Source organism: Haplochromis burtoni, unplaced genomic scaffold, assembly GCF_018398535.1.
Source record: "Haplochromis burtoni strain Fernald_Lab_line unplaced genomic scaffold, NCSU_Asbu1 Contig_702, whole genome shotgun sequence".
Taxonomy (NCBI): domain Eukaryota; kingdom Metazoa; phylum Chordata; class Actinopteri; order Cichliformes; family Cichlidae; genus Haplochromis; species Haplochromis burtoni.
Genome location: NW_024583063.1, coordinates 113,844 through 132,433, shown reverse-complemented (window position 1 = coordinate 132,433; position 18,590 = coordinate 113,844). Strand labels below are relative to the sequence as shown.

Sequence of the window (18,590 nt, the reverse complement as noted above, 5' to 3'; positions counted from 1 at the left end):
CTATATACATATACACGTATACATACATACATATACATATATGTGTCTATACACACACACACACACACACACACACACACACACACATACACACATACACACATATAGTATTTACCGCTTGATCTAAGTCCCCATCCTCACCTATAGTCACAAGCTTTGGGTAGTGACTGAAAGAATGAGAATGAGGGTGTAAGCGGCAGAAATGAGCTCTCTCCAAAGGGTGGCTGGCATTTCCCTTAGAGATAGGGTGAGGCGTTTGGCCATCTGGGAGCAGGGAGAGATAGATGGATGGATTTCTCCTTTCCTTCTTGGGCTCCTTATTGAATCCAGAATCAAATTTAAAACCCTTTTCCTGACATAAAAGGTCTTAAATAATCAAGCCCATCATATCTTGTTAATACTACTTAGTACCATATCATCCTAATAGAGCAGTTCACTCCTACTTGTGATCCCTATTGTATTTAAACATATAACTGGAAGCAGAGCTGGAGGATGTTATAAATTAAATCAAGTCTAAATTTAACATTGAGCACTATGTAACACTGTACTATTCATTGGATTGTAATTATTTGCATACCATAGTCAAAAAACGGTTTTGGTGTCAGAGAAAGAGGAAGCCAAGTGAATGAAGACATGAAATCATGTAGAACTGAGGAAGGCTGAAACACAATCGGCTAACTGTAGCAGTGATTGCAATGTTGCACTCGTAGTATGGCACTATAGTTGGCAATGCCATTTAAAAAGTGGGGGTTAGCTCAGCTGACGGCAGGACGGGAACACTTTCCAGGATTTATGCATTCAAAACTCACTTATCACAAATCCAAAAGAACAAATCATGAATCCATAAAGCACAAAGCCAGAGGTCAACAACACCAGGAGTATGCTAAAAACTGTAAACATTGCCACTGATGTCACTTGTGTAACTTGTTGATAAGTGGGATGATCAGTGGTGTCAAAATGGTAAATGTCCTGCATTTGTAGCGCTTTACTTAGTCCCTAAGGAACCCAAAGCGCTTTGCACTACATTCAGTCATTCACCCATTCACACACACATTCACAAAAGCTGAAGATAAATCTAGTAGGACTATATTTATCCAAAATGCATAAGAATATCATTAGTATTTTTTAGTAATGCTGTTTCAGTGCTGTGGTTTCACTGGAAACCAGCTTGGAATTTGTCCAAGATATTAGTTACCACTTGATTATTGTTATTGATTATTAATCAAACCAGGCTGAGTGTGGTTAGCAACTCCTTCATGTGAAGGTAGTGAACCTGGGGATTTGTGTCTCCATGATAATGGATGGGATACGATCATTGATTCAGGGGTTTGGGTTGACAGCTGGGGGTAATCAGGCTTCTACCCCATTGAGAATTCATGAGCATAAACTATTAATCCAATTAACCAAGATGTCCAAAACGTGAGACTAGGAAGCTTGACAAATAGGTGGTGTAACAGGTGAATGGCTATTTAGGCGCTGTATTATATTATACTATTAATCCAATTAACCAAGATGTCCAAAAAAGTAGGTGTGGTGATGTGGACGTGAGAAAGGAGAGCTGAAAACCTGGCTGTCAGGTGTTCATTAAAAATGTCAGACTAAATGGTTTTCTTCTGGGAAGAAAATACTGGCTGTATCAAAAATTACACGTTTGTGGTCAGACCAAACTCCCTTCATATGAATCAGACATTTGCAGGGAGTTTATAGACTGGCCAAGATTAAAACCCAGATAAAACCTAGATGCACTTAGTTAAATGACTTGGCATTATCAAGTAATTCTGTGACAGTACAGTTAGAAGGATCGCCAGTGTGTAAAGAACACTACCAAAATGATGTTGAATTTAACAGCAAAGAGCAGATTGAATTTATTACATGATTTAGGTAGAGTCATCATGTGCTAGAATTTAAGGTTCAATATCAATACCCAGGAAAATACCATCAATACCACAGCGAAGATCTCATCCTCCAACAGCTGAATATGAGACTGGAAGCTTGACATATAGATGGTATAACAGGTAAATGGTTAATTTGCAGTAAATGTAAGAAAACAGCTGTATGGAGTGTGAACTGAAAGATTTCTGGAGCATCATTCTATACATATATGTCTTGCAAGAGTAAGGTTATTTCAGTGGACCTCATTTACTAACAGTGCATACACATAAATCTGTAATTTATCAATATTTTACTACTTTAGGATTACATTTATAATTCCTTCTTATGAACAAATGACAAAAATGACTTTGACCATCACTTGCAGTATAATTCCTTGGAAACTTTGGCAGTGGGTTTCTCACCTGAGGCTGACAGCTCCTTGTCCTCCAACTGTTTTCTTCTTATTTCTTGTAATCTGACTTTTTTTTTCACATCAGACTTTCTGATTCCAGGCTTTTAAAATGTTCGTCACTCCGTGGAAACTCTTTGGAAAGTTGAGCCTCAACAGTCAGACTTCCTCCTTATTTCCTGCAGTGGAGCTGCAGGCTTTGCTCTTATAAGTCTGTCCCCAATTTCTGTGCTTCAGCTGGAGATATTATATAATGTTTATTTAAATAGCGAAATTGGGGGGAAAACCTCTTGCTTGAGGGTGTCAATGATGGCCTTCTGGAGAGCAGTGAGGTCGGCAGTCTTACCCATGATTGCGGTTTTGAGTAATGAACCAGGCTGGGAGTTTTTAAAAGCCTCCGGAATCTTTTGCAGGTGTTTAGAGTTAATTCGTTGATTCAGAGGATTAGGTTAATAGCACGTTTAGAGAACCTTTTCATGATATGCTAATTATTTGAGAAGGACCTGTATATGCTTTCGGTACCAGATTATATCAGTTGCTGAGCCCTCCTCTTAGCAAAACCCACTGGCTCACTCTTAACATCTTTCTCCGAGAGTGAAATTGTCACTAACCTCCTTATCCAGTCTTACTTTCGGGAGACAAACAAAAAAAACAAACAAAAAAAAAAAAACACACAGCAGGTGTAGCAGAAAGACAAATCATCTTTATTTGGGTCAACAAGTTCAGACAGTAGAAAAGAAAAATGCAAAAAAAAAGAAAAAAAAAAAGACAGGCATACTACCAAAAAACAGTCCAAGTAAGAAAACAGTCCTTTGAATGCATAAGTGAGGTTACCTGTGCATTTCTCTGGTGAAGTTAGATGCATGTAGTGCCAGCAGGAATCTGTGGTCTAAACAAAAGCCTCGCCTCACAGAGAAGCTTTTACAGGTTAAATGAGCAAAAATTAAATTAACTGAGTACAAGTGTCAGTTCTTTCTACTTAGACTTCAATACAGGGGAACAAATATCCAAGTTAATGTTTTACACTCAAAGCAAGACATGTTATTCAGATTTTTTAAAAATACCCTGGAGATGATCCCATCATTATTTATTTGCTGGGATCTTCATGCGTTTTGTATTGAACTTTAATTTTCCTCATCTCCAGCTATACAAGACCTGCACTCAGATTCATACATGGGTAAGGTTAGTACATAGCCAAACATGCAGAATATGGAAAAATCAATTGATGCTGACTTTACAAGGGTGTGTGTTAAAATGGCATCTGATTCAAGACTACAAATTACCAAGGTTGCCCTGGATTACACTCGTTTAATAAGGTTCACTAAATCTCAAAAGACAAAAAAGTAACAGTAGTAGTTCTGCAAATGAAATTTATCTAGAAAATTGAGGTTTTTCAATAAGTGAGAGCCGAAAATATTGAGGTCCTTTTGTCAGAGCTGGCCCTTTAACATATGTCAGGTTTCTCAAAATGAATCACAAAATAAAACTCTGCAGTGGTCCAAAAAATAAACACAAACATGGAGCGTAACAGCCACAGCATTGAAACCTCTGATGATCATCACAGTTGTGCTGGGAAAACTTGGCTACCAGCCTTCATCTGGTTGTTGAGATTCACCTAATCGCTGCTGCATACCAACAAGCTCGGCCGCTGCAGCACCACAACATCATAGATACACTCACACTGCAGTAATGAAGTGGACAACAGCAGGGAGGTGGTTTCAATGTTGTGACTGGTTGTTAATGTGCTTAATGCATGCAGATGTGTGCGTTTCAACCACATCCTGTCTATACAGTAAGCCTTATCTCAGGTGTTTATTTGAACTATAAGGGGCACGTGGCTGCTTTTTCTCGTTCATCTGAAGCCGTTTCACTCTGAAGTCAGTCGTGATTCAGGTTTGGTTTTTTTTTAAACCTTTTTATAGTCTAAAAAAAAAAAAAAAAAAAAGAAGAAAGAAAGAAAACAGTCTCACTAACAGATTGATTCACTTCTGACCTCAGTGCTGGGGATACAAACCCTGATGATAAAAGTAAATGGACTTTCAGACTCGGTGGTGCGGTTTGTGCTGAGCAGTTGTTTCACAGCCCTGTGTTATCCTATTTCTGAGTGTGTATCTGATTACTTTAAAAAAAATAACATCAAGTGACCTGATTAGAAAAGAGGAAATGCTCTCACAGTGCCTGGAGCACAAACTCAAAGAGGGCCAGGTGTTGTACTCTTTGGTGACGTTTCAATTAAGTCAGATTATCAGACCAGGTATGCTGAGTAAAGTTACAGGAAGCATACAGAGCTTTAAAGGAAATCCTACTTTCCCTGCGTTTGGTGCAGCTACATGAAGCTGGATGATGAAAACCTACGTCACTCTCGCACTATTTTTTTTGTATTGACTTTACTTTTACACCTCTCAACCAATCAGTATTTCTCAGCTGTTACAGAGCCACTTCTTCTGCATCACTACAACGCTGCTGCTCCATCCAGAGAGGGAGAGCTGCAGCACCAGGAGGACATCTACACCCATCACTGTACAGGCAGCACTACTACATATCGTACTGCTGGCTGCTTTGACTGGGGGTCAGTAGTGGTGGTGGTGGTGGTGGTGGTGGTGGTGGAGGGGTTGCTTCTTCTGAGGGAGGGGCTGGTGCTGCGGCCTCATTAGGATTAGCTGTACTGAGGTTGGCTTCTTGGCCTACAGGTGGGTCTGGGAATGCGCCTGATGCTGCTGCTCCAGGTGGGATGTCTGAGGGTGGAGGGGGCATGCTGTTGCTGCTGCCCCCATCATCACTGGGGGCACTGCTGTTGGGAGTACTGCTCTCCCTGGGGAGCTCAGGGGGAGGTGTTGCTTTATCAGAGGAAGACGATGAAGTATCAGATGGTGGTGGTGGTGGAGCCACCTGGGGGTCTGAAAGCGGCTCTGCAGGTGCGGCCTCATCTAAAGGAAGGAATGGATGCAGATTTGGTATAAACACATCTGATTTAAAAATAAGCCGTCTTTAAGGACACATGTCATTGACATTTAAAACCTGATTAATGAAGAATAGAATTAACTGTTAAACCACTCTTATAAGTGCAATATTTGTATAAACGATGTTTAATGCTGTGTCCACTAAACTCTGCTCAGTTTTGATTAATTTTACTTGAGATGTTGCTAAAACAAGGTAAAACTCAACTAAAACTAAAGTAATAGTAGCTGTACCTGACGTTTACAGCAGTTTCAATCCAATCCAGTTTTATCAAATCGAAAACAACAGTCACCTGAAAGCGCTGTACAAGCACTAAAGCACTTTGAGAGGTCAGTAGAAGTATTGTGTCAACAACATCTAAGTACTAAACAGTTTTCATAAATGTTAACCTATCATGCAGCACATTAGCTAGCTGTTTAACTATTATTAATAAGCTGACAGCCATGTTAGCCATTAGCAACATTTACAATTTGGAGTAATTAAAAAAGCCTTTTCATTGATTCTGTAGGGCCCACAATTCAATCAATACAAATAATGAGGGCATTATAGTACACATCAAAGGTGCGGAGTCATAACTGGGTAACGTCCCAGTAAATCTGATTTAAATGTTCATTGCTACTTGTGAGCTCTGCAAAATTAATAAAACAGTTAAAGAAAAAATTAACTCCACTGACCAAACCTATCTATATACAGTGAAACTGCTTTGAACCTCCATCAACCCAGTGGCTATCAGGTGGATTATGATTGTACTTAAATACAAACAAGTTTTAAGATTTAAAGCGTTTTATCCAACATGCCTTATTCACACAAGCACTTTCCATCTATATTTAAATATTTTCAAAAATTCTCACACATTGATGGATGAATCTTGGGGATTGTATTTTTCCCAAGGATGTTTGGCTTGCAGAATGAAGCACCCAAGGATAGACTCACCAACCAGACACTCTCCCCACCCCCAACCCCTGTGTATATGTCTTTGTGTCCCCCCCACTGGTACCTGTCTCCATTGGTGTAGGTTTGTCCTCCTCCTTGGTCCCTGAGGTGGGGCTAGCATTAGTGCTGCTCTTCTCTGCAGCTTTGTTTCCAGCAGCCTCCTGTTGCTGTTGAGCAGCTTTCTCTGCCTGCTCAGCGGCCTCCCGCTCCCGCTCCTCTGCCCGGCGCCTTGCTGCCTCTTCAGCGGCAGCCATCTCTGCTGCTAGTTTCTCCATATCCACTTCCACCTTCTGACTGCACAGCTGGAAACACACAAGACTCTCAATTAAACAAAATGAATTTAAAAAGTTGCAAATGTCATAAGACTGAAGGCAAAGGGAAAGTAGTAGGCCTACACTTACAACACATAACAGTCTGTGGTGACAAATTTCTATCTAAAGGGATGTTTAGTCATCTAGAAATAAAGCTCTTCCTTCCTACACACTCAGCTCTATCTAGGTAAATAAACAGTGCTGCTTTACCCGCTTCAGCTCAGTGTTGAATGAGTCAGTGGTCTCAAGAAAACGTCTTTTCTTGTCTTGATGGCGGTCCTCGATCTGAAGAAGTTCAGCTTCAAGTTTCCTCTGAAATCACAAGCAATCAATCAGCAGGAATAGATCCTTCCTTTTAAATGTGAAACAGTTTATAAAAGTAGTGCAACTACTTTTGGTTGTAAGCAAAAATCTTGTCACAAGGAAGCCAATCCCATTTGAGGAATGCACATTTATATTAAAGTGTAAACAATGCTTTTGAAGTCAGTTTGAGTAATATTAACACCACATTAGCTTTACGAGCTAAAAAACAAAGTAACAAAATAGAAGCAAAAATGTCCTGCTAACATACCTGGTGCACCATAAGAGACTGAACCTGCCTCTTGAGGACCTGCATGCGGGCTGTGGTGACCACAGAGCGGACGTCGGGCACCACAATCTCACTGAGGATGTCACTAATGAGCCGGTGGTTTCTCTGGAAGCGAGCTGCTGCTGTGTGCTTCACTGAGAAACCATCATCATAATCTAGGTGGAGCGAAAAGACAAGATGGGCAGAACCATGACGAGGACAGACAGACAGGTCAGTGTTTATTTTAAGCGCATTACATTAAAAATCATAGATATCTTCATAATTAACCTACCATCAGGATCTTCAGCAGGCTGAATGCTCATGTACGGCTCTCCTTTGTCCATACGTGACTGCCTCTGCCTGCTCTCCTCCTCCATTGCCGCCTCAGCCCGGTTCTTGGCGTTGATGTAGGCCAAGTAGGCAGGTGAGTTGTGGTAGGCCTTCAAAGAATCATTGTACTCAATCTAAGAGGAAGAGGGACAGGAAAAGAAAACAAGCCCTTTAAAACAACTCTGATCATTTCTTATTTTTCAATGCAGGGATTCTTTAGTTGTCACTTCTACAACTGCTGTTGAACTGCCAACATGTAAAGAAGGTATCCAAGAGCAACGGGTTACTTACAAAAGAAATTTAGGCTACGTTCACACTGCAGGTCTTAATGCTCAGTTCCGATTTTCTTGTCTGCTTGTTCACACTACAAATAAAATGTGACAGCAAACGCGCTCTAGTGTGAACCCTCAAAGCGGCCGCATGCGCAAAAGAAGACGTCACACACAACGCGCGCTGTTTAGACCCAGACCAAACAGTATTGTTTGACTGATGGCCCTTAACATAAAGACTTGCTTCGGACTTTACGTTTCCCAATTTTGCTTTAAGTTATAAAGTTATTTTGTTATTTACATATGGCCTAATGATGACCCTTATTGCTGTTTAAGAGAGGAGCGGTGCTTCAAAGGATAGCTGCAGATTTCTGTCAGAATCTGCAGATTATACAGTACAAATAAAATGTTCACGTTTCTCCAACGTTGTCTTCCCAACAGTTTCACTAACATCTACACTGGATGACCAGGAAGCATTCACGATGTCTTCTCGGGCACGTCTTCGGCGCTGATAATTGGCGTCTGTCTTGTGTCAGTGATGCAAAAGACTGATTTAATGTGACATGACCGTTCAAACAACAGTCGCTTTCTAAAACATCAGATATGTATCGGATTCAGTACCACATACGAAAGTGACCCAGATCGGATTTGTGCTGTTCACGCTGGCATACCATGATCGGATATGGGTTGCATAGGGTCAAAAAAGTCAGATTTGATGCGCTTTCGCCTGCAGTGTGAACGTAGCCTTAGACTCTTGCTCCTCCTTACCTTCTCAGCCTCGTACTCATTAAGGTAGTCCTGCTTCTCTTCATCACTCAGGTCCCTCCACATGCCCCCAATAATCTTTCCAATCTCCCACAGCTTTAGATCTGGGTTGGAAGCCTTTACTTGGTCCCATACCTTTCATATTCACATCAACACACACACACACACACACACACACACACACAAAACCAACGCACGCACACACACACACACACACACACACAGGCAGGATCAAATGACATTGACTGTTACAATACAAAGGAAATACGGGAAGCAAAGTACAGAGGTAAGAAACAGCGGATGAAATTATTAGTAAGGAAAAGCATAACTACTTAAGTGCTGCAAGAAAGCATGATGGAAAATATTCACTTATATATGGAATTCAATTTTTTTCTAAATGCAGGATCCTTTAGATCACATTTTGTTTTTGAGCATACAGTGTTAAAATTACAGCTCTGAAACTAGAGAAAAGCAGGCAAGAGATGAGCCTATAAGGGGGAAAAATAGAGTGCCAGGGACAGATTATCCCCGTAAGAGGAAACATATGGAGATGTAGCAATTTTGCATGTTGACAAACACAGAAGGCTACTGTGAGTCAACGGAAACAAAGTGGAGAGCCTCCACTAGGTGGCTGAGGTGGTGGTGAGGCGTCATGGCTTGGCTGTTTCCCACCCTCAAACCCCTGCCAGCTTTTCAGGGGGATGGGAGGACAAGCAGTAAAAGCAGACACCGTGGATGGGTGTCTTACCTTCCTGCTTACCTTCCGGCTGTACCGCATGTATGGCATCAGTGGCTTGTCTGGTGGTTTGGGAGGCTTTGGGACGGTGATGCCCGAGGAGTTCTGTGGAAAGAAGGAGAGAGGGGGCACAAAGAAGAAGGAGGAAAAAGTATGAATGGAGAGATGGAAGGTATGAAGCCAAAGGGAAACAAACAAACAAGGGCCAGGTTTAGAGAGTGAACAGAAAAAACAAAAACTATCATAAAACATCTGCTGATTATGGTCTGATATGGTTTGTGGAAAAGGTAAAACAACAGATGTGAATGTAAACATGACAATACACAATACTGAAATGTTCCTTAATGCTTTCATACAGTCAGATAAAAACAATTTTGATGTGTTAAGATGTTCTACAAGCCAAAGAATGGCTTTAAGTGTTTCAGAGCATCTCTGTAAGGCAAATGATGTTTAGATGTTTCACAGGCTGCTCATTTACATTACTATCACCCCCTAACTGGTGATGCAGAAAATGTTTTTTTTTGTTTTGGCTGTTCACTTTGATTTTGTTACAAAAAAAATGAAATTCCAACATTGTCTTTATTTTGGGATTGGAATTCTAGAGGATTACGTGTGAACAAATCAAGCTGCCAGCTCTGATGTGTGTTCATGTTAGAAAACAGCACCACTGACTGAGTGCACAATGAGTGGGAAAATAAATAAATTTTCAAAGTGAACAGTTTCCTGTAGCATTGCTTTCTCTGTGTTTTGTTCTGCTGTAATATATCTTGTTTTATGCAAGTGCACTCAGAGCCTGAAGGAAAAAACCTTGTTTAACAAAAGGCTGGCAACTACTGTTATGATACAAGTTATCTCAGATTCGGTTTTAGGTTGTGCTGAAAGAACTAGCAACGTTTGGCTAATTTGGCAAGGGCAAAACATCTTTTGAAGATAATTCAAACAATAAAGGAACACATTCACCACAAAGGTAGTGTTTTGCCTATGCCACCATGCACACCCACAGGAAGGCTTGTGTTCTAGTCCGACAAGAGCAGATATACTGTCTATCTGACTTGATTACTGCTAACTGCAGTGCAGGAACTGTTAAGGCCGGATTGGTCACATTGAAAACGTTTTATCCCCCCCCCCACCAGGTCAATATGAAAATAAATCTTATTCCGTTTATATTTTTTTTCAAAAGCAGAGCTGTCATCAAATGTTACGTTCCAACTGACATCACATCTTACTTTTTTTTTTAATGCATTAATTTGTTTTTTCAACACACATTTATGCACGCAACTGAAGCTCTTTAAAGCTGCAAGTCATATATTCAGTTTCCCCACTTCAATATACAGTCTAAGCCTTTCTTACAATCCTATCATTCTTCTCATACCTGGGCCCTTTACTCAATCCAAAACATTTACTTGTGCTTTACACTTTCTGTTACATTTAATTTGTTTTTCAAATCGCTCCATCAATTCATTACCCTGCTGGAGCCTCCGGAGCTCCCTCCCAGTCGGAGGTTGTTGTAGGCCAGATGGCTGTAAGGGTTGTAGCCCACAAACCCTGGGGTGGAAGGCATTTGCTGATGGAAGACAAATGAGACAAAACACGAATGAGAAATGGCTCACACACAAGAGGAGGAAGAGGGATAAACATAAATAAGTGAAAAGGAGGGGGAAACATGAAAATACATGTATATATAGATATATATATGTTGACTTTTTGATTTGTTTGTTCCATGATCTTATCATGCAAGGCAAAAAAGGCAACTGGATGGCATTAAGAATTAGTGCACAACAAACTTATTTAACTGAGTGTGTATCAGCAGATTTCAGCTCTACACAGTGCTTTGCACTGCATCTGAATGTAAGGAAATGAAAAGCATCAAAACAAGCATGTATTCTGTTACTTCACATATGTCTACTAATAACATCAGCCAAGGTAGATTCTGCAAAGCTCTTCAGTCAAATAACAAACTTGATCCCCATCAGTAATCTCAAACACCTTTGGTGCAAGACCTAAAAAAAAAAAACGTGTGGCATGACAGGAAAAAGGGGTGAAAGCGATGATAGAGAACTGAAGAACAAGGTTTGTGGCAACCTTGGCACGTTCACACATTAAAGATTTAAAGGAAAGTAACAAAGAAAAGAAGCAAAAAAATAACATGGCCCTTGGCTGCTAAACCATGAACACTAAGACTGGTGCTAAAAGTGGGACACTTACTGTTGTTGGGGCAGGGGGAGGGGGAGGAGCGTAGGATGGTCGTTCTGTTCAAAGTTTAAAAAAAAAAAAAGAGAGAAAAAGAAAAAAAAATGTTAGTCAACGCTTGCATACCTGCTCTGTACAAATGACATGTTTTCCCTGCTGTTTACTTTTGCCTGACAATAATACCACTTGAGTGTGAACAGTGAGGGTTCTTCCTAACTGTCTACTGTGAAAGTACTTCAGCCCCATTTTTCACTCCTCTGCATCATGAATGTCTGAAAAGAGATGCACTTCTATATGAGGTAATCCAACTGACTGCTGCTGTCACCCAGGTACATTTTGCAATTCAGTATTACTTTCAGTTTTCAGCCATAGACAATTCCTTATTTTTACATTTCCATTAATGCCAAAAAACTAGATCTGTAGCATTTCACTTTATCGACCAGCCTGTGCTGGTCCTGAGTGTTACTCTGATGCTCTTCTGGGTCTTAACTGTCAGTTGTACATTTTCAAACTCCACCACTGTGTTCTGCATTTCAAGTCCAGAGTCCTCATTTCACTGCAACGTCAAACTCAATGTGACCGCAGAGCAAAACAAAGGCTACCATCACTATCTCCAGTTTGAATCAGTTGACTTTGAGTCTATACAAAACACGAGGAACTGACTAAAGAGGCAGATAGTACATATAGGACACAAATCTGATTCTATGAGAAATAGTGCAACTGTACACACTCTTCAATGCTGTTTTTATTGAAAAGCCCACCGATCTAGACAGCATGACACTATGAAGCATGGCAACCTAAAGCATAAAATTCTGCATGACGGCATCCTATGTGCAAAAACAGCGCAAAAATGTGCTTTATGTTATCTGAGTCCCTTACTTAATGAAATAGTATTCCTACATCTTTTCCCCAGTGTACTGGTCGCATATATATATGAACCATAGAATGAGACAGGTGTTGGCATATAAAGGATATCAATGACTGATTTATTTACTTACTTGACATCGCAGCTGAGGAGCGGCCTATGGAATGGAGGCTATTTTCATGCTGGTTAAGCTGAAGAGGGAAACATAAAGAGAAAGGAACTCAACTACAGTCCACTTTGTAGTTTCGGCGTAGAACGAGGAAGAAGAAAAAGGCACCGGTAAATGAGCGGATAACAACAACAATGGCTGACTGGGTTAAACGGGTTAGCATTAGCTTACAAGGCCTACTAGCTAAACTCGCCGACACCAAAACCTCTTTGTCCCATATTCATACGAGTTATCCATCGAATTTAATGGCTCTAGGTCCAAACAATAAAAGTAAGCAAACGCGAATATGCTTTCATTCAAAACTATGTGACACTTTTAAAGAGCAAAACGCTTAAGCGACGTCAGTATAAGCCTTGCTGTTAAAGCTAGGTTAACGAAGAAGTCACCAGCTCCCGCTATCAACCAACATCAATTAATCAACCAGCCCAAGTTTCCTCTGGCACATGAAAACGTTTTCCCGCTTCTTCCCCGAAGTTACAAAATGCAACAGTGACACTTTTTAAAATATAAATACGTGCATATATTTATATATACACACATGCTGGGAACAACATACAGCAATTCACTTAACCGTCCTTTGTTCCCTCTGTAGGGCCGCTTGTTCCGCCTCTCACGCACACACCGGAAGTGGAAGTGATATTTTTCAAGCAGTTCGTCCGGCAGATAAGAAATGAGCATTTCATAATAAAAGTATATTTGTGTTAAAATACTTTTTTTGTCATGGTCCTGGGCCATGTTGGCCCTTTGTTCTTAGTTTTCTTGTATGTTTGTATTTTGTTCCTTATTTAGGCCATGTTTTCTGAGTTGCCCTGTTGTGTTGTTCCCTAAGTGCTTTCCCTTCATGGCTTTTACCCCCTGTGTGCCCCTCTGTGTATCTGTGAGCCCTCGTCTCTCCTTATGTTTTATTCCATGTTTCCCCTGCCCATTACGTCTAAGTTCTCCCCGTGCTCTCTCTCCCCCCCTGTGTGCCCTCTGTGTATTTATGAGCCCTCGTCTCCCTTTGTGGTTGTTTCATGTTTCCCCAGCCCGTTATGTCTGTGTTTTCCCCGTGCTCTCTCTCCTCCTGTCTGAACCTCTGTGCACTTCCTGTTTACTTTGTGACTCTCACGCCTGTACATGTCATGTTCAGTTCACCCCGCCCTGTCTCGTTATGATTATCAGTGTCACCTGTGTTCCCCGTGTGTTCCCACTTTCCTCGTTAACCCTCTGTGTATTTCTGTCTGCGTCTCCCTCTGTTCGGCGTCGCGTTCTCCCTCATGCTGCGTGGATTTCCCTGTGTCTCTCTCTCCGAGTGTTAGTTTACTTTTCCCAGTTTAGTTTTGTATTTTCCTACGTTCTGCCTCTTCAGCAATAAAGCTGTTTTTTGAGTTCATCCCCTGAGTCTGTGAGTTTTGCGATTGGGTCCTTATCCTGCCTGCCACGCAGCGATCATGACATTTTTTTCATGTATTTAAAATATCCCAACATCCAAATTATTAATTTTTGTATTCCAAACCACTTAAAAGTATGTGTAAACCGTGAAAAATATTGATGCCAGAATAGCGAAACCATCAAATGCCTTAAGCCAGGATAAAGGCCAGCAGGGGGAGATTCCTGTGGTTGTAAGACAGAAGGATTTATTAGTCAATCCTTTAACCAGTGAGTCTGTGTTTAAAAGAGTTCTGTCATCCCTGTGATATTACCCTAAGTTGGTGAAGTCCTGTTGTGAAGCTACTAGTTGGTTTTCTGAAAATGGACTTGATCTCAGTGTGACACCTCATGCTCTTTGTTCTTTATGGCTGACAAGCCATTAGCCAGTGAATGTACTCTGGTTTAGCCATCTTTGTGACATCAAATAAATATCATAATTTACAAAATAAAATTAATGTCCCATTCAATAAGAGGTAACACCAGCAACAGAGCCAGTTATCAGGAAACTATCTCTTGACGTCATACAGTACACAACCTGCGAAACCAGAATCGATGCCCACTGTTGGTCATTAGAAAAAAACACATTCACTATTCAGATCTGGAAGCTACATCCATCCATTGAGTTCTGGTTACTGACTTTCCTGTTGCTTACCTAGATTTTTATGGCTCTTTCTTTGGCATGATATTTCACAGTAGTAAAACCTACAGACTTCATACTATGCTATTCTTAAAATGAAATAATTTTTCATGTTTGTTACAGTGGTCAGTTCCTCCCCATTTTTATTTCTCATACTCTCAGTCTGAAGTACGCTTTTCATACCAAATCATATTGGTCAGTTTTTAAAAAAGACATTTGTTGCCCTCTTTTGCTACTTTGATGACATGGTAGGGTTAAAAGAAATTCCATTGGCGCCATTTTTAGTGTTAATTCTGGTTACAAAGACAATAGCAAGCCACAAGATGGCAGTAATGTAAAGGATGGATGCTAAGATATGAGCTCTTTGAAAACAACCTTATATCTTTCAATGTCTTTCACAATTCCACTGATATTTGTAAAAACCGCCAGTGTAGAAAAAAATATCTACACTGTAATTCAACTGACATACAATTAGACATGGCTCTGGATTCCTCATCATGTTAACGTTCATTTAATAATAATAATACAAGTCTTGTAATCATTACAAGTAATCTTTTACTGGAATTTAACTTGCAGTGCAGGAAACACAGAAATACTAGAGAGAAATTGTTCTGCACTGCAGTGACTCTGAAAAATAAAATGACTGAAGTACAATGAAAAACTTTTGTAAAACTTTGAGCACATACTTGGAAGATGCCGGACATAAATATTCCAATAGATATTTCAAACGTTGTTCTGGAAAAATCATTTTATGATGTTTTCAATGCACTTACTTTATGTGCACATGCAGTGTGAACATAAAGAATGAGTGTTCCACTTATTCCCTGTGTGACCCCTGGTGAGTTGTTAAAATTATAAAAAGTGCTGTACTTCAAATATTGTACTATTATTAAAACATGTTCTCGTGGAGATGCATTTTCCCGTGTAGTGTGCGCAACAAAGAGTGCGCAACAAACACAAAAGTGTTCCATCATGGCCACAATATCAGACTGCAGCACACCTTGCATTAAGCACACAAACCATCATTGTGTGGTTTTAAAAAATGTATTCTGTTATAATAATTATGTTTCTCTTTCTTTAAGTAACCGATTTGGGGAGGTGGCTGTTTCTCATTTCACGCAAAAGGCGTGGCCGAGGGCTGAGAAAAACACAATAATGCCTGCTCAGCTGTACCAACCAAGTGCTTGTCAGAAACAGGGGTATTTTTGGTTTTGTTACGTTATTTTTTGTTTAGTTAGTAGTGGTGTTTCTTTTTTGTTTCCCCCTATTGTGTGTAAATGGTTTGGCCAAACCACTATAAAGGTTGTGCCTTTGTCTTTAGATCAGTTTGTGAGTTAAGTTGTGACTGCTTTGTTTGGTTAAGTTTCTGTACTGTTTACATGTTGTCATGTAGATCTAATAAACAAGAATACCTTTATTATAGAAAAGTATAGGTTAATGTTATTGTAGTTACTGTTCATTAGAAATATCAGTAGATATATGACTGTAAACTCTTTTAATTCAATTCACTTCACTTTTATTTATATAGTGCCAAATCACAACAGCGGTCAACTTAAAGTTCTTTATATTGTATTGTACTGAAACCCAACAATATTGCAAAGAGAATTCGAACAGTCACACTTTATAACAATCAACAGTCTTAGAATGAACTGGCTTGAGATGACCAGCTCAGATTGAAGTCCTTTTTACTCACTGTGGTGGGGTTGAGCTGAGGTGGAGAAGGATGAGAGTCCTTGAACACATTTTTATTTTATTGATGAATTCATTGAAAGTCAGTGTCGGGTGTGTTGATAACACACCCGACACTGACTACTGCCTGTCCCCACTTTAGTGCTCTCCCATGAAGCAAGGTCATCATGAAGCCAATCTCAGACCCTAGCTGAGACTCCGCTGAAGGAACACCAAAGAACATTGCATTAGGAAACCAACAGTTTTATTCAACTCATCTTAAAAAACTTCTGGTATAGGGAGTGACCTCTCCAGCGTCTTGGAAGGTTGTAACGAGTTGTCCAAGCCAAAAGTTTGTACCAGGTTCTGTGGAACAGGTGGGTTAAGCAGTGTGACTGGAGCTGGAGTGGAGACCGTATCTTTTATCTCAGCCGGGCATTAAAATACCAGCCCTAACTATATGCTTTAGCAAAAAGGAAAGTTTAAGCCTAATCTTGAAAGTAGAGATAGTGTCTGTCTCCTGAATCCAAACTGGAAGCTGGTTCCACAGAAGAGGGGCCTGAAAACTGAAGGCTCTCCCTCCCATTCTACTTTTAAATACTCTAGGAACAACAAGTAGGCCTGCAGAGCGAGAGCGAAGTGCTCTAATAGGGTGATATGGTACTACAAGGTCATTAAGATAAGATGGGGCCTGATTATTTAAGACCTTGTATGTGAGGAGCAGGATTTTGAATTCAATTCTGGATTTAACAGGAAGCCAATGAAGGGAAGCCAAAACAGGAGAAATCATGCTCTCTCTTTCTAGTCCCTGTCAGGACTCTTGCTGCAGCATTTTGGATTAGCTGAAGGCTTTTCAGGAGTTTTTAGGACATCCTGATAATAATGAATTACAGTCGTCCAGCCTGGAAGTAATAAATGCATGAACTAGTTTTTCAGCGTCACTCTGAGACAGGATATTTCTAACTTTAGAGATGTTGCGCAAATGGAAGAAAGCAGTCTTACATATTTGTTTAATATGTGCGTTGAAGGACATGTCCTGGTCAAAAATGACTCCAAGGTTCCTCACAGTGTTACTGGAGGCCAAGGTAATGCCATCCAGAGTAAGAGTGGTACATAGCCGATTATTAGAGATAAGTTGATCATATTTAAGATTGAAGCATTAATTAATGGCAGGACTGAACATCAATGGTACTAAGAGTAGCTGTAGATAATATTACATCTGTGGGATGATTATTGGTAATTTTTTCTCTAATGATAAAAATTTTATTTGTGAAGAAGTTCATGAAGTCATTACTAGTTAACGTTAAAGGGATGGTTGGCTCAAAAGAGCTCTGACTTTTTGTCAGCCTGGCTACAGTGCTGAAGAGAAACCTGGGGTTGTTCTTATTTTCTTCAATCAGTGATGAATAGTAAGATGTTCTGGCTTTGCGGAGGGCTTTCTTATAAAGCAGCAAACTATTTCTCCAGGCTAAATGATGATCCTCTAAATTTGTGACACGCCATTTCCTCTCCAGCTTACGAGTCATCTGCTTTAGGGTACGTGTTTGAGAATTATACCACGGAGTCAGGTACTTCTGATTTGAGACCTTAGTTTTCACAGGAGCTACAGTATCCAGAGTCGTACGTAGTGAGGAGGTAAAATTATTAACAAGATAATCGACCTCTGTTGGGGTAGCGTTCAGATAGCTGCTCTGCTCTATGTTGGTACAGGGCATTGAAGATGATAACAGTGGGTGGATTATATTCTTAAACTTAGTTACAGCGCTTTCAGAAAGACATCTGCTGTGATAAAGTCTACTCCCCACTGCTGTGTAATAATGTCAATAAAAACAAGACAGTGCTTCAGGAGCACTGTGTCGAGGCTTGGTTCATCTGGTCAGAGTCACGTGATCAGGCACATCCGAGCTTCATTCAGTACATCATTGCTTCGGTACCTGATTCAGTGGTTTATACAGAAGTAAATCACTGCCAGGATTTGTGGCGTGATGCGCGAAAATAGTGAACCAGTGTGCGATATAATGAGTCATGGAGCCCGTGAGGAAGAGAGGATGCTCTGCCTATTCCTAAATAAAAAACAAATACAATAATTTAAGTGTAATGTTTTTATTTTATCTGTTTATAAGCAATTCTACCCCAGGGTAAAATCATACCTATAAGCTATAATATATTATATATAAATGAACATGTCCACTGATCAGTTACACAGCATGTAAGCATAAGCATTACTCCCAGCCTTTTAAAACAGCGTCTTATATATTTTTATATATAATGTATTTTTATCTATGAAGTTTATAAATGTTCAGAAGTCACAAGCAAAGGGAGCACACACTATGGCACATGTGTAAACAAGGATGGTTTATTCATCAAAATTCTTTAGTAATCACACAGACATAACATTGCTTTTCTTCACCCCTACAAATACACATTCAAAGAACCACAATTGTGGCCTAATTTCACACAAAATCGTCACATGACATTAATGATAATAAAGCCGTTCATT

The 18,590-nt window shown here is 40.1% G+C and overlaps 2 protein-coding genes across 6 annotated transcripts in view; both read right to left on the bottom strand.

The window, feature by feature from the left end:
* Positions 1–2,892, bottom strand: part of LOC102300200 (lymphocyte antigen 75-like) — a 21,428-nt gene extending 18,536 nt beyond the window's left edge. The window contains exon 1 of the mRNA XM_014330175.2: positions 2,295–2,892. The gene's annotated coding sequence lies outside the window, so the exon portion shown is untranslated. The remainder of the gene's footprint in view (positions 1–2,294) is intronic.
* A 1,321-nt stretch (positions 2,893–4,213) lies between these two features.
* On the bottom strand, positions 4,214–13,037 carry LOC102297490 (SWI/SNF-related matrix-associated actin-dependent regulator of chromatin subfamily E member 1). 5 transcript variants are annotated; one of them, XM_005949943.2, is made up of 11 exons: positions 12,932–13,037; positions 12,340–12,397; positions 11,357–11,400; positions 10,617–10,715; positions 9,164–9,256; positions 8,419–8,550; positions 7,344–7,515; positions 7,055–7,227; positions 6,694–6,795; positions 6,237–6,474; positions 4,214–5,208 (listed from the first exon to the last, which is right to left on the bottom strand). In XM_005949943.2, exons 2-11 carry the CDS (start codon positions 12,344–12,346, stop codon positions 4,817–4,819), a joined length of 1,452 nt encoding a protein of 483 aa, XP_005950005.1. In that variant the 5' UTR covers positions 12,347–12,397; positions 12,932–13,037; the 3' UTR covers positions 4,214–4,816. The 5 variants fall into 5 exon arrangements, with proteins under 5 accessions (XP_005950005.1, XP_005950007.1, XP_005950006.1 ...); XM_005949945.2 differs by having other exon boundaries at positions 9,176–9,256; XM_005949944.3 differs by having other exon boundaries at positions 12,914–12,977.
* Positions 13,038–18,590: the final 5,553 nt, after the last annotated feature.